Genomic DNA, 13,247 nt, shown 5'->3' with positions numbered 1-13,247 from the left:
AACAAAGGTGGAAGGGTTCCTTCCCAGTCCTTGGATACGGAGGTCTTGCACTCCCTGGAGTCTTCACCTCCACTCCAAGGAAAGTGGACTTCTATGACAAATCTCGTTTGTGATAGAAAGCCGGGTATTTGTTATAGATGGACCTCTATGATAAATTTATAGCAAAACATGGCATGTGGTAGTAGGCGTGTCATAGATGTGCACACCCTCTTTTTACCCCCACAGCACCCCCTAATCGGGACGAAATGGTGGCGGCGTGGTCTCTATCTATCCTCAACCTAGCGTCGTGGAGGAGGAGGTTGAGGGACATAGTGGTTAGCACTGCAAAAGAGGGTAAGCCGTCAAAGCGGGATGGGGGAGGCCGAGCAACAGGACGACTCCCCACGAGAGCAGAGGGGAGGTGAAGAGCTAACACGGGAGAGGAGAGGAGAGGTGTCGATGATTAAAGCACCATCAATCAATGATGTCTTCTCCTCTTCCTTGAGCTAGGACTCGAGCTTCCTCCTTTATAGGTTGGTATCTATCTTATAGGGATATGGTGCGATCAAGCAATTTTGAGGTTTAGGATAACGCATCTCCCATAACCATAACATCGCTGATATAACATGCTTCAACCTTAAAACCACCCCCCCCCCCCCCGAGTGCCCACGTTGGTATAACGAGATGCAAGTTCCGGAGGTCTCTGGAGACTTGTTTAGAAGAAAGTTTTGAAGGTGCCCGCAACTCACCCTCGTAAGACTAGGCACCCGTACACACCGACAAGCGGCGAAACCGAGTGGAAAGTATGCTTATTTTCCGAAAAACGCAATGTGAATACGAGTTGTCGGTTTATGTAAATACACTAGTAGGAAGAGGCCCATGGTGAACCATGTGTGCACATTTTCGTTGTTTTTTATTTAAAATGAGAGAAGGGGTGGCAGTAGGTTTGAGGGCGAGCTGGTTGCGTAGAAAATCTACTCTCACGATGTGGCTCCGGCAATGTTCAAGGCGATACGTGGGTTACGGTTTCGTCGGTCAGGGCGTCCCTTCGGACCAAAGCCGGTCACATTGGCTGGTTTTGGGTTTGTCTGAATGTTTGGTGACGGCCTTGATGGTGGGAGGCGCGACATTCGTGGGCGAAGTGTGTGTCCCAGGTGCGGGTGGGCAGCCATGGACACGCGGGTGGCTTGGTTGTGGGTAGTTGACGGAGCTAGGGTGCGATGGAGGCTTGTGAGCGTCGGGTATATCACTTGCCCAGTCCTTGTACTAGCCGACGGTGATGGCGTCCATTGGCATTGTATCCTTCCTGAAGGCTCTGGCGCAGATTTCCCACTCCTTTTGTCTTTGCTCCGGGTGAAAACTTGATCTACGGGATCGGGCGGTGGTGACTGTCCGTGGTCGTACCCTTCTGGGAGGCACCGTTTTGGAGTCTTGGCTTTGTCGTTGTCCGTCTCACCTTTCTGTTGTGGATTCTCATGATGGAGGTCTATGTCGGCTCCAAGCGGTCTTCTCCGCACATCTATAATTTGTTTGGTAGTCGGTGCGGTGGTGTGTCGGTGCTCGGCACCTTTGTATCTTGTCTTGGGTGTGTGTTGTGTGCGGTGGTGGCGTTTGTTTGTATTGGTCTGCTTGAATGTAATGCGGTGGTGGTTGCTTTATAATATAAAGTGGGGAAACCCTTTTTCATCATTTTGCTGGGCTTTGTATGGTAAATTAATAGGAGCAGTAAAAAAGTAAGAAAAAACACCCGCTGGACCTTGTAAATTAATATGGCAAAATCTTGGCTGCCTGGATCATTGGAACTAGTTCTTCATGCTGCTTAAACATCAAATTTGCTAGTACAGGCAATGCCAGATTTGTACCGCCAAAAGTGACGAGGACAGCTAGATGCCTAAATCACGAATATAACAAATAGTATTTGATTGTTCTACAATTTCCATTCTCTCTACAATCTCTTTAGGACCAGTTGAGCAGCTAATTTCATTAGCATTCTCTGCCCTGGGGTGGAAACCCCACTGCCAAGCATGTGTAAGTAAACTTCTTTTTGCAGTTCAATTTTGAAATGCAAAAACGTCTTATATTTTGGTACAGGTAGTAAATGAGTGACCAAGGTTCACATAACAATAGAATGTATCTCTCTTTATTGATTCTCAAATATAGTTTCATTACATGATGTACCAGATTACAGAAACAATAAAGTCCGGCCGGGTGATCTGCAGTCCAGATACAGCTATGAAGATTACACTCGTCAATCGTCATAGATGGTCCAAGCTTGTGTAGCCCAAAAGCCTCCGTCATGCAGATGCGGTCTGAAACTCTGAATTGATGATCAGCTTTGTACTACTCCTAGTTGGCCATCCATCCGGCTCTAACTCTCGCCGACGGCGGGCATGCTCCTGACGTCCTCCATGGCGACGCGCACGGTTCGGGAGGGGTCGTCGCTGGGGAAGTTGCCGTTGTACATCACATCGAGGAAGCCGTCGTCTGCTGCTGCGTCGGACACGACGCGGGCGGCGAGCCAGAGCAGGAGGCAGTGGCCCGTCGGCAGGATCCCGGCGCGCGTGCGCACCTTCACCGTCATGCCCTTTTTCACCCGGATCGACGGAGAGCGCGGCCGGGCCGCTGCGGATGGCATCTTCGCGGATAGCTCCAAGGATCGGGATGGTGGTGGCGGGGCAGCGGACTTGTTGGGAACTCCGGCGGAAACCTTCATCTTGGACGCGGTCGGGATGAGCGCGGATCGGCGCGGCGGGGCGGTGCACCTGTTGGCAACCTGTCCCAGCGGCGCAGAGGCGGCGATCTCCTTGGCCATGGCGGCATGCTGCTTGTTGGTGGCCACTGCCGCTGGCGCGTGCTGCAGGATCGAAGCAGGCGACGTCGCGCCTCCGGCCCGCGCGCGTGGCTTCGGCATGGACGGCGCCTTGCTGGTCGCCGATCCGGCTGGCTCGTCCGCAGACGCATTGTGGATAGACGGGGCGGAACTCTGCTGCGCAGACGACTTCTTGACGATCCCTCCTTTGGGCGCGGCGGCGAGCTTCCTGCGCCGGTGGAGCTCGCGGCGGATCGCGCACCGCTCCGAGGAAGAGCGCTTCGCCATGAGAGCCGGCATGGCTTGGTCTTTGCCTCTTTGGTGGTGGCTGGGTGCGGAGGAGGAGCTGATCGGCGAGGAGGAGATTGTGATGAGAAGAGGAGAGGCGCTAGGCTATTTACCAAGCCAACATGAGGCGGTGGCGGGCCGCGGGAGGGAGGCAGATCGAGCTCGCCTCGGCGTCGGAGTGGGAAGGAATCTTAGGAACTAAGCTGCAGGGTGACACAAACCGAATTGGCGGGGAAGACTAATTAAGTATGAAATTTGGGTCCGACTGTATGTAGATTTTGCTCATTCGCCGGATTAGCTGTGCTGCATGTAAATTTGGATCCGCCATAGTTACATCAAGTCTGCCATCACAATTCGTTCATCCACATCCACATCACCGAAATGCTTCCCGCAAAAACAAAAAAAGTATGCTGCCATGGCCTTTATTTCTTCACTCATCCAAAAAAGTGATTAATACAACCATATTTACACAACATGTGCCATGGAATCTGGGTATATTTTCAACCTAATTCGTTTTCTCTTTGGTCCTTGGTAAACTTATTTTTCAACAAAGGGTGAATTTTATTAACTCAAAATGAAGCACCGAGAGGATACAAACAGAATGATCACACCCGACCTCTGCATAGTTGGAATGCACACAACCAAGAATAACACACACATACAAAAATACGCCAGAAAATAGAAAAGTTATACAAGATCAAAGCTATGCATAGGCAGAAAAAAAATGATCAAACCCACGGTCAAGAAACTACAACAATGACCTTATTCGCACCGACCATGTCATGGCACCACAAGCATGACGATGTTCATCGACATCAACGCCTTCAGAAAGGGAGCGACACTCAAACGTCACCGTCATTCTATCCAACCACCGAAGACCAGATTTTATGTTTTCACCCAAGAGCCGGTCCGAACATATCCGAGCAATAATTTCAACAAGGTAACACGCAAAAACATCGCCTTTGCCAGGTATAACAGGTTGGCGCAGACTCAGGCTTTCACCCTGGAGCTCGAGACGAGGTGCTCGAGCAGCACCACATCAAAGTCACTTAAATGTTGTTGCCACCACTTTTCCGCTATCCCAGCAGCTACATGTGATTTGACTACCGCCACTGCATAATCATACCCTCCACGTCAGGCCGTTGTTCGTCGATTGCATCTCACCGCTGAAGACAACCACCGAATCTAAAGGGAAGAACCCTGATGAAGACCTTTCGATGGCCACCGCAATCCGCGGTAAGGCCGCGGTCACAGGCCGAATGGTCACCACAAGGACCAACACCAACGGCAGAGCACACCACCAGCATGCCCATGCCCGTCAACCGATGGGCTGAAATGGCCGGATCTAGGGCACGAAAGGCAGATCACCATCACCGATGCGCGTCCTCTCGAAGCGCGGCCACCGCTAGACAAGGAGCTTCGGGTTTTTTCAACGACTATCTGAGACAGTGAACTAGAGGATAGTGCACAAATGCACATATAAACTACACATTTTCTAGCCTTTTTATTTAAAAAAGCCTACACATCTTCTAAACATTGCCATGTTTGTATGTGCACATCTTCGGAGACAAGCTTCGTTTTGTTTACTTCGTATCGATTGTATTTTAAGATGCCACAAGTACATACCTCAACGCGGGCCATACATTAACTGTACAAGAGCGATGATCGATGACCCCAAATTTAACAGTTTGGTCAAAATTGCAAGGTAGACAAAAAGAATAGAGCCTACATTTCACACTCTGATCATCTCAACTCCTCTATACTCGTCCAAAGTAAAAGTAGAGGGCCAAGACTCTGCAGCTCCAGCGATCATATCTATGATCCAAATCGCGACGATAAAAGGAACCACACGACCCACAACGGAGATATGACGATGAGATACGCCTGCAGGTTGATCAAGGACTCTTGTGATGGTCCACAATAAAACTGATGACACCAACCAGAGTGGATGAAATTTACTACTACTACTCACCAAGCAGAATGTGACCGGCTCACTTGCTATACCTCTGCTGTATATGTTGGATCTCATTGCATCTTGGAGATATACTTGGACCTACAAACGTAACGGTAAATACATACGAGTGAGTGTTTCCAGATCATATTGTAGCAAGTCAAGTGCACAACACGAATGTCTAGCTCGTAACCTACATACAGTTCTAGAACTACAACCGATGAACTGGAGACAAAACGTATTCCAGATGTATTCCTTTCAACGTCGAGTAGACAAAATTTTATCAACTATAAATTACCACTGTAAGTACAATTTCTACAGAATGAAGAGGCCTCCATTCATAACACTAAAATCATGTTAGTATCTACATTTTCAGGTGGGAATGCTTGATCCTTTCTCAGGTTATCATGTTTTGTCCCTTTTAAGAAAAGGTCATGCCCTATATTATCAAAAGAACAATTGCAATCCCCTTTGAGTTGCCAAATACATTTCTTTTGGCTGGACATGCCGCTTCTCATTCTCGCTGGAGATGAGATTCAGGCCAGTCTGAACCTTCTGATGGACGAGACAATGCCTTGTCATCCTCCTGAACAGAAGTGATAAAAGCTCGCTGATGCCCACATGCAGGAGATCCTCATGCACTGGAAAGAAGAGCCCCAGAAATGGGCAGTGGTCGTCCTGTGGAAGCCGATGCATCACCGGAAGACACAACACAGAAAGAAAGGCCAAGCCCAGAGGCTACCAAGTAGGCCTCCAGTGAAGGAGGTTGAGATGGGTGGCGGCGGCCACTGCACACTATGTTTGCCAACTAAGACCCCCTTCACACCAACGCAGAAGAAGCACAAGGAAAATATCGCCAGTGCAAGAACGGGAAACTGGTGCCATACAGAGGAATCGAAACCATGCAGCAGATCCAAAGAGGCCTGATTCAACACTACAAATCCAGCACCACCCTGGTGCCACTAGGAGAGGACGAAGAGGAGCCCGAAGCAAGGGAAAGAAGGTGAGGGAGCAGTATCAGGGGGACACCAGATATGCCTCAGAGAAGTATGAAGATCTGAAGGGATCTCGTCCTATTCCTCCCTGGAACATGTCCGCTTCAACTCCATCTTCAGAGATCCAGAGAGGAGAGCAGGGAGGAGCCACTCCGGATCTCGGCACCGCTTTATTGGTTGCCTACCATACCACCACTATGGAAATAAGGAGGAGCAAGGCCACAAGCTTTATCTTCAGTTGTTTATGTCCTTCCACAACTGATAATAAATAACCAGGGCATAAAGATCACAAACTATGAAACACGGCTACGATTTATGGTGAAATATCAATGCAGAACCATGCGAAACAGAAAGGATATTGTAGGTGGCTCAAGGTCTATAGAATGTGAACACAGTAGAGTAGCATAAGCTGGGCAGCTGAATGGTTCGTTGCTGTTCTTTTATTGGTAGAGCACAGGCAACCAAAAGATGAAACCACTATTCTATTAGCAAAAATATGGTCATCCAAGATTTGAAATAAGAAATATAATTAGAACAGGCCGATAAAAGTAGCTAAACATATAAAGGAAAATGTATAGAACTCAGGTAAAGAAAAGCACAACCATACAGTGATCGCTTTTAAAGAGTAAAAAAATGGCACCTTATAGTGAATTTGTTGTGCTGATGAAATGGATATCTTGAATTGCTTATAAGGAAGAGAAATGCACGATCTTGAGATGGATCCACCCAAGAAGAAGGCATTAGGCACATCAACATCAGGAGAGCACTGGTACTGTATCGCTTTGTGGAACTTGGAAGCCTAGAAAAACATAAATATTTCAAAAGCAATGGCACACAACTATTTTGGAAGAACTAGTTACTGCTAGCCCTGCAGTACTACTAGAGTGGTAACAGTAAGTATTATGTAACTACATGAGTTAAAAAACAAACTTTACGAGTGCATACCCTGATGCTCAAGGTTATCCAACAATTTAATATGTTTTATCTTAGAGGTAAGTTGTCTATCTTCGATGCACACAGGTGAGCACATGAATTTTGTACGTCATGCTTATTAATATTAACAAAGCACATGGATAAATATTCAGCGAGCACATATATAGTTTCACAAAGATGACAAATTAGTCAACTAGGCACCTTATGGTAGCATCTCTTCATTACTTGTATGAAACTCTTGCAGTGTTTATAAGTATGAGAAACGCAGGTCCTTGTGTGCGATACCCCCGCAAGAAACATGCCATGTAGATCAACATTCCTGACATACTGCACAATGAAACGTCAAAAAACAGCAGAGAGAAATTAGAATGGAAACAAGGTCTTTTCTATATATCAGTACATATGATACATATTCTCAGTGCATCTTTTCTTCTTTGACCTATTCAATGCTATTTACAGCATATCATGAACTATTGGACGCAATTTGTGGATTTTAGGGCAGCAGCTCCGGAAGGCGGTGTAGGCAGGTCCACTGGAAGCTGGAGCAGCGGTCCTGACAATGCGTCGGGGAGTTTTGGACAGCACAATGGAGGTGGTGTGTTGTAGCAGCCGTCTTGGCTAGAATGGATCGGGTCTCCGTCCCTCCCAAGGTGGACCTGACTTCTCTCCTGTGGGGTGGCGGTGCTGTTTTGGTTGTGGGGATCATTGGGCATTGTGCTCCTCCTCAAGCCTGTTGAGGCCTCAGTCACCATCGCTGTGTGGGTCATGCTAGACCTGGCCTACTTGGTGAGTGTGTCTAGTCGTGCTGAGCGTGTGTAGTCGTCTCAGCGCCGCGACGGTGTTCTTAATCATGGTGCTTGCCTGTATCCCCGGTCTTCTGTTTGTTTACTCTGGTGGTCGCAAGGCTTGGTGTCCCTTGTGGCCCTGTAGTGTTCTGTTTGGTGGTGAATCCATCGTTTGTGCTCACCGTGTTTTTTGAAACACTTGACAACGTTCAACAAAATACATGTATTCTTTTCACAATTTACTCTTCAAAGAAATTGGTTCACACTTAAAAGTATCAAAACATTTAACAAGATTCAAGAAAATATTGCAACAAAAGCATGAAATTCAGCAAAGTAAACATAGTATACTACTGCAATACATATAGATTGGAGTTGAGCTCAGCAGCTGCTGAGCACAAATGGAGGCAATAGTGTGTGATAATAATACTATTTTATACAAACTGCAGAAGTACCTTCAGAAGTATGTCCTTTCCAGACCACTTGTAGGCACCCTCAGAGAACCTCCTTTTATGAACTTTCGAAGTCATCATCTGCGTTCATTTCACTCAAGAATGAACAGTTTTACAAAACATATATGGCAGGAGAAAAAACAAATCATGAATACCTTTGTTACCACAAATGCTTGTTCAAATTGCCGTATCTGGATCCATTGCTCTGTAATTATACTCTCAATCTGATTCAAAACATAACAAAAATAAAACATTGTCAAATTCACTTCCATGATTTATACAAGTCTAGACTCTAGTACCATACATAAAAAATGAGGTGATCGATCATGTGGATTAATGTATTTTCCATTACAATGTATATCAGTTCATCAAATAAGTCTGGAACTCATACTGTAGAAGGTAGATCAACCCAACCACACTTGTTTTTGCCCTTCAAGTAATAATCACAATCATCTAACTGACAAAGATCATTTTCACATTCCTCTCACTGCCTCTGAGCATAACTGCTCCAGGAGAATGTGAACTGTGGGAGTGGCGGTCATAGACTGCTGGTAACATTAGAAGGACAAACAGTGCATGCATTTTCCCGAGACAAATACAAAGCGACAGTACTGATTATTGAAATGGTCAAGGAAGAGGCAACAGATTGTAGCGATGCAGGGTAGGAAGGGGCCATTGTTTGCATGCACATTTTCCGCGTAAATGCCCATTATAGTTTTCAATCTCCTATTTAACAATATGAGAAGGCACACAACATGGTCTTGCAAAAACAAGTTCTGTAGTTATCCAAGTAGCCCTCTCTTCATTATAGCACATAGCATCTTCTTACAGCTACAAATTAACACTCCAGTTTGCTTAGAAAGCATTGCTCCAGAAAGTGGCAAAATATAAACTAAAAGTGGTCAACAGAAGAACATCAGTCAGGGCATACCTTTTTGACTTCCGAACTCAGGAACTCTACCCTTTTCTCAGCATTAATTGCCAGTGATTCTATGGTGTATGCAATGTTGTTTATCTTTCTGACCTCTTGCTGCAGGATTTGCGCCTGTAGAGCATACAAGCCATGAGCTGAATGAAGAATTTTCCCACATAAGTTCAGTGCAACTGCCTTCTTATATATTTTATTAGTATAAAACATTATGCTGAACATGTGTATATGATGTTGGCAGATTTTTAAAATGGAAGGCGGAACAGATGCACAAAGATTTACTGTAACAACCTTCTCCCTGTGGGAACAGACACCTCTCCTAGTTCCCATCAATTTTTAAACCCGGGCCTTTGTAGAGAGAGTGAGAGAGGTACCTCATCCTCCATTATATATATGTTGCTTTCAGAGTAAGATTCTTCATTCCTTAAAAGCTGGTTGTCAGTTTCCATTGCCTCGGTGGGTTTGTTTCCCTCCTCCAAAGTGTAGGCTTTACTCCTCGAAGTTTTTGTGTTTTCCTCCAAAATAGATTCTGGAGATACAAATATATTTTGTAAAGATTTTGAGTTCTATACATTAATCAGTGAAAATGCACAAAGACTATTGGATCAATTAGTAGCAAAGAGCTTCAGGTGCAAATAAATTATCTTCTTTAGTACAACTTGGAGGCTCTCTCAAATATAAATTAGAAATTAAATAGTCAAAAGATGCATAATTTGTAAACCACTGTAGAGTTTTGATATGATATATCAACCTGCCAGGGGGTTTGACTCAGAGGGTGAATGACTAAAAATTAGGTTGATTTTTGTTTGCGCACCATAAATCATAGTCAATTTAATTGTGAAATATTTAATAATCACCACTATAAGCTGAAAGTAGAAGAAGCATCTCTGCTTCGACCACAGGAATCGTTCAAGGTTCATGACGAAACCTACGTGCCACAAGACTTCCCAGGAACTTGAATCTGAAGCGTAAATATACAGTTTGAATACCAATGGCCAATCTACAACTAATTCAAAAATCCCTCACACACAGAACTCTGACTTCTCAGTCAGATGTTAAATTTCCTTTTTCTGAATCTTGAATCTTATTGCGCATATACGACACCAGTATGGAACAATTCAGAATTTAGAAGCGCGTCAGAACTTGCTTCCGAATATGAAATCTAGATGGGATTGAGCCGTGTCTCACAAAACCTAAACTATTCTTAAAAATGTTTCAGCTGGAAAATCGCAAAACTGGGAAATTCACGAAATTCTGTGGTGTGGTGCGACCATGTCAATGTCTTCCGTTTCTGTCAGGCTGATTTCTTACAAACGTACGAACTACATTTCCCAAATCAAGCTCTCACGTTGTGTACAACGACAATGTGTGCAAGGGACAACACGTTTTAAACTGTCCTGCTACTCTGAAATGCCCCCAAATAGCATTAGTGACAGGGAGAGGGTGCCTCACCTAGCCGCGAGAGCTTGAGCCTGAGCTCGCTGATCTCCGACCGGAGGGCCTCAGCGTCGGGGGCGGGGCTGGATCCCGCGTCGGGCATGGCGCACGTGACGGTGAGGAGCGCCGCGACGGTCAGCAGCGCCGCGGCGGAGCGGCGGGCCGGAGCGACGGGTGGGAAGGTGGGGAGGCGGAGGCTGAAGGCAAGGGAGAGGAGGCGGAGGGGGAGGAGGAACGCCGCGGTGAACGCCGCGGTGACGAGGGGGGCAGCCCCGCCGGCGGCGGCGGCGGCGGACATAGCTAGGGTTTTACTCCGGCTTTGCGCTGTGTTTTCCGGTGTCCGCGGTGGCGGCTGGTTTGACTTTCTTTAGATTGCAGACATTGACTTGTGTGCAGCTTGCCAAATAATAAAAGAAAAAAATATGTTTTTTTGAGTGCAAAAATGGAAACGTTTGATCCTCCCTCCGTTTCCAAATACGTAAAAATATAAAAAAATTGCTGCATTCCAAATTAATCAAAAGTATGTGTCTGTCTTGGTGTCTTAAGTCAAAATGGTAAGTTTGACCAATTTAAAAAAAATCTAATGAATCTTTCTTTTTGTTTGTTTTGATGAGTTTCTTGCGACATACACCATGTAGTGAAATCTAATGAAACCTTCTTTTTTTTTGCGATGGAAATCTAATGAAAACTTTGGTCCTTCTAGTACCTCAATTCATCAATCCGCCAAAGTTTGATCTCTACACTTTAAAGCCGGTCAACAATCATCCCCAACTTTCAAAACCGGACAGCTCTTGACCTCGACACATCCGAAGCGGTTTCACCTATGGCATGACATGTTTTTTGATCAAAACTGGCACATGATGTTCTAATTTGGATTTAAAATTTGTCATTTTTTTGCTTATTAGTTCTTCCTCCTCATTTGTCTCTCTTCTTCTTGACCCTAAGCATTTCGTCGAGCTGTTGGGGTGTGTGGTCTCCATCTCATTCCCAATGACCTGGCAACCTGTGGGAACTGCCGGCACTATATGTCGTGTTGCCATCACCCGCGCCGACCTTCCTTTAAGCCTCGAACGATCCAATCGTCGACAACCTCCCCGTACCCTCCCGCGCCAGAATTCTTCAAATCTCGTACTTCCCTCCACCGCAATTGATGCATTGTCCCTGGTTCCGAGTCGGTCCTGTTCGAGGGCTCGTCAGCGCCACCACTTCGGTCTCGGTGCTTCGCCCAAAATCGACTGACACGATTTGAAATATCAGGGACCGACCGGGACTAAAGGCCCTCTGGAACCCGGACTAGCACCCTGTTTTCTACTATGCTGTGTTTGGATGTCTGTATTGGAGACCTCTGTATTGTATTAGTTTCAATTTCATTTCAGCTAGGAAACTGTAATGAACATGAATACGAATTCAGTTGTTTGGATGTTAACTGAATTGGCTCACGGAATCCTACTGAGGTTTCAATACAGAATCATGTTTGGATGTCAAACTATGGAATTGCATAGCAACATTAGTATATGCATCAAAACAGAAGTTGTATAATGTGTGACTACAATTGGATGATTATATAGCAACAGAAAAAATTATCAAATATTCTAGAATGTTGGAGGAAGAAGGGGAGCCGTGTTGATGCAGGAAGAAGGGGGGCCGTCTTGGGATTTGGCGGTAGCTACCTAGGCAGAGGAGGACCAGGAAGAAGGGGAGCCGTGTCTCGTCTGAGGAGGCCCGAGGGAGAGGAGATGGGCTCCGGCGGTGGGTCACCGCAGTGCCGGGGACGAAGGGAAGGGCCGGCGCCGGCGGGCACTGCAGCCGCAGCCATCGTAGGTCAGATGGGATCTGGCCGCGGCGAGCATGGCCGGAGACAACGGGAAGGGGCGCCGGAGGAGAGGAAGGATCGGCGGCGGGGGAAAAAGGGGACGGGAGGGTGTTGCTCTGCGGGGCGCCGCCATCTTCGAGCTGCCTGGGCGCCGCCGTCTTCGAGCTGCCTGGGCGTCGCCGTCCTCTGTCTCGTGGTGGAGGAACGAAGGGACGACAGAGAGGCCCGAACCGTTTTCTTTTGCGGGCCTGAGCCAATTCGGCTGAAATCGGAGGTGCGGCCCTCCGAAGCCGCGAGGAGTGGGCGCGTGCGAGCGAAAGCTGCTGCGTATTCGTTACCAATTCGGTCTGCTTTTTCAAAGTACATCCAAACACCTGAATTGGGGCAGCCTAATACCAAATCCAATACAGAGAGCCCAATACAGACATCCAAACGCAATGCTAGTGTAAGGGGTGCATATGCACACGCATGAGTCCTTTAATTTATTAATATATCTGTTGGGGATCGTAACAGAAATTTAAAATTTTCTACGCATCACCAAGATCAATCTATGGAGTCATCTAGCAACGAGAGAGAGGAGTGCATCTACATACCCTTATAGATCGCGAGCGGAAGCGTTCAAGAGAACGGGGTTGATGGAGTCGTACTCGTCGTGATCCAAATCACCGATGATCCTAGAGCCGAACGGACGGCACCTCCGCGTTCAACACACGTACGGAGCGGAGACGTCTCCTCCTTCTTGATCCAGCTACGGGGAAGGAGAAGTTGATGGAGATCCAGCAGCACGACGGCGTGGTGGTGGAAGCAGCAGGATTCCAGCAGGGCTTCGGCAAGCGCTACTGGAGAAGGAAGAGGTGTCACGAGAGGGAGAGGGAGGCGC

The 13,247-nt window shown here is 46.7% G+C and overlaps 1 protein-coding gene across 1 annotated transcript; it reads right to left on the bottom strand.

Annotated features, from left to right (window-relative positions):
* Positions 1-4,636: 4,636 nt before the first annotated feature.
* Positions 4,637-10,928, bottom strand: LOC123123440 (uncharacterized). The gene is made up of 9 exons (XM_044543942.1): positions 10,570-10,928; positions 9,492-9,646; positions 9,121-9,234; positions 8,345-8,413; positions 8,193-8,270; positions 7,157-7,282; positions 6,663-6,821; positions 5,049-5,129; positions 4,637-4,960 (listed from the first exon to the last, which is right to left on the bottom strand). Exons 1-9 carry the CDS (start codon positions 10,850-10,852, stop codon positions 4,892-4,894), a joined length of 1,134 nt encoding a protein of 377 aa, XP_044399877.1. The 5' UTR covers positions 10,853-10,928; the 3' UTR covers positions 4,637-4,891.
* Positions 10,929-13,247: the final 2,319 nt, after the last annotated feature.

Source organism: Triticum aestivum, chromosome 5D (genome assembly GCF_018294505.1).
Source record: "Triticum aestivum cultivar Chinese Spring chromosome 5D, IWGSC CS RefSeq v2.1, whole genome shotgun sequence".
Lineage (NCBI taxonomy): Eukaryota > Viridiplantae > Streptophyta > Magnoliopsida > Poales > Poaceae > Triticum > Triticum aestivum.
This window is presented reverse-complemented; position numbering and strand designations above follow the sequence as displayed.

What these genes read in the sequence shown, in the direction of transcription:
- LOC123123440 (XM_044543942.1), bottom strand. Translation starts at nt 10,852, where the DNA reads ATGTCCGCCGCCGCCGCCGCCGGCGGGGCTGCCCCCCTCGTCACCGCG. An exon ending in TATATATAATGGAGGATGAG is followed by an intron (nt 9,235 to 9,491) that starts GTACCTCTCTCA and finishes TATGCTCTACAG; the next exon opens with GCGCAAATCCTGCAGCAAGA. An exon ending in CACAACAAATTCACTATAAG is followed by an intron (nt 5,130 to 6,662) that starts GTGCCATTTTTT and finishes TTACGTTTGTAG; the next exon opens with GTCCAAGTATATCTCCAAGA.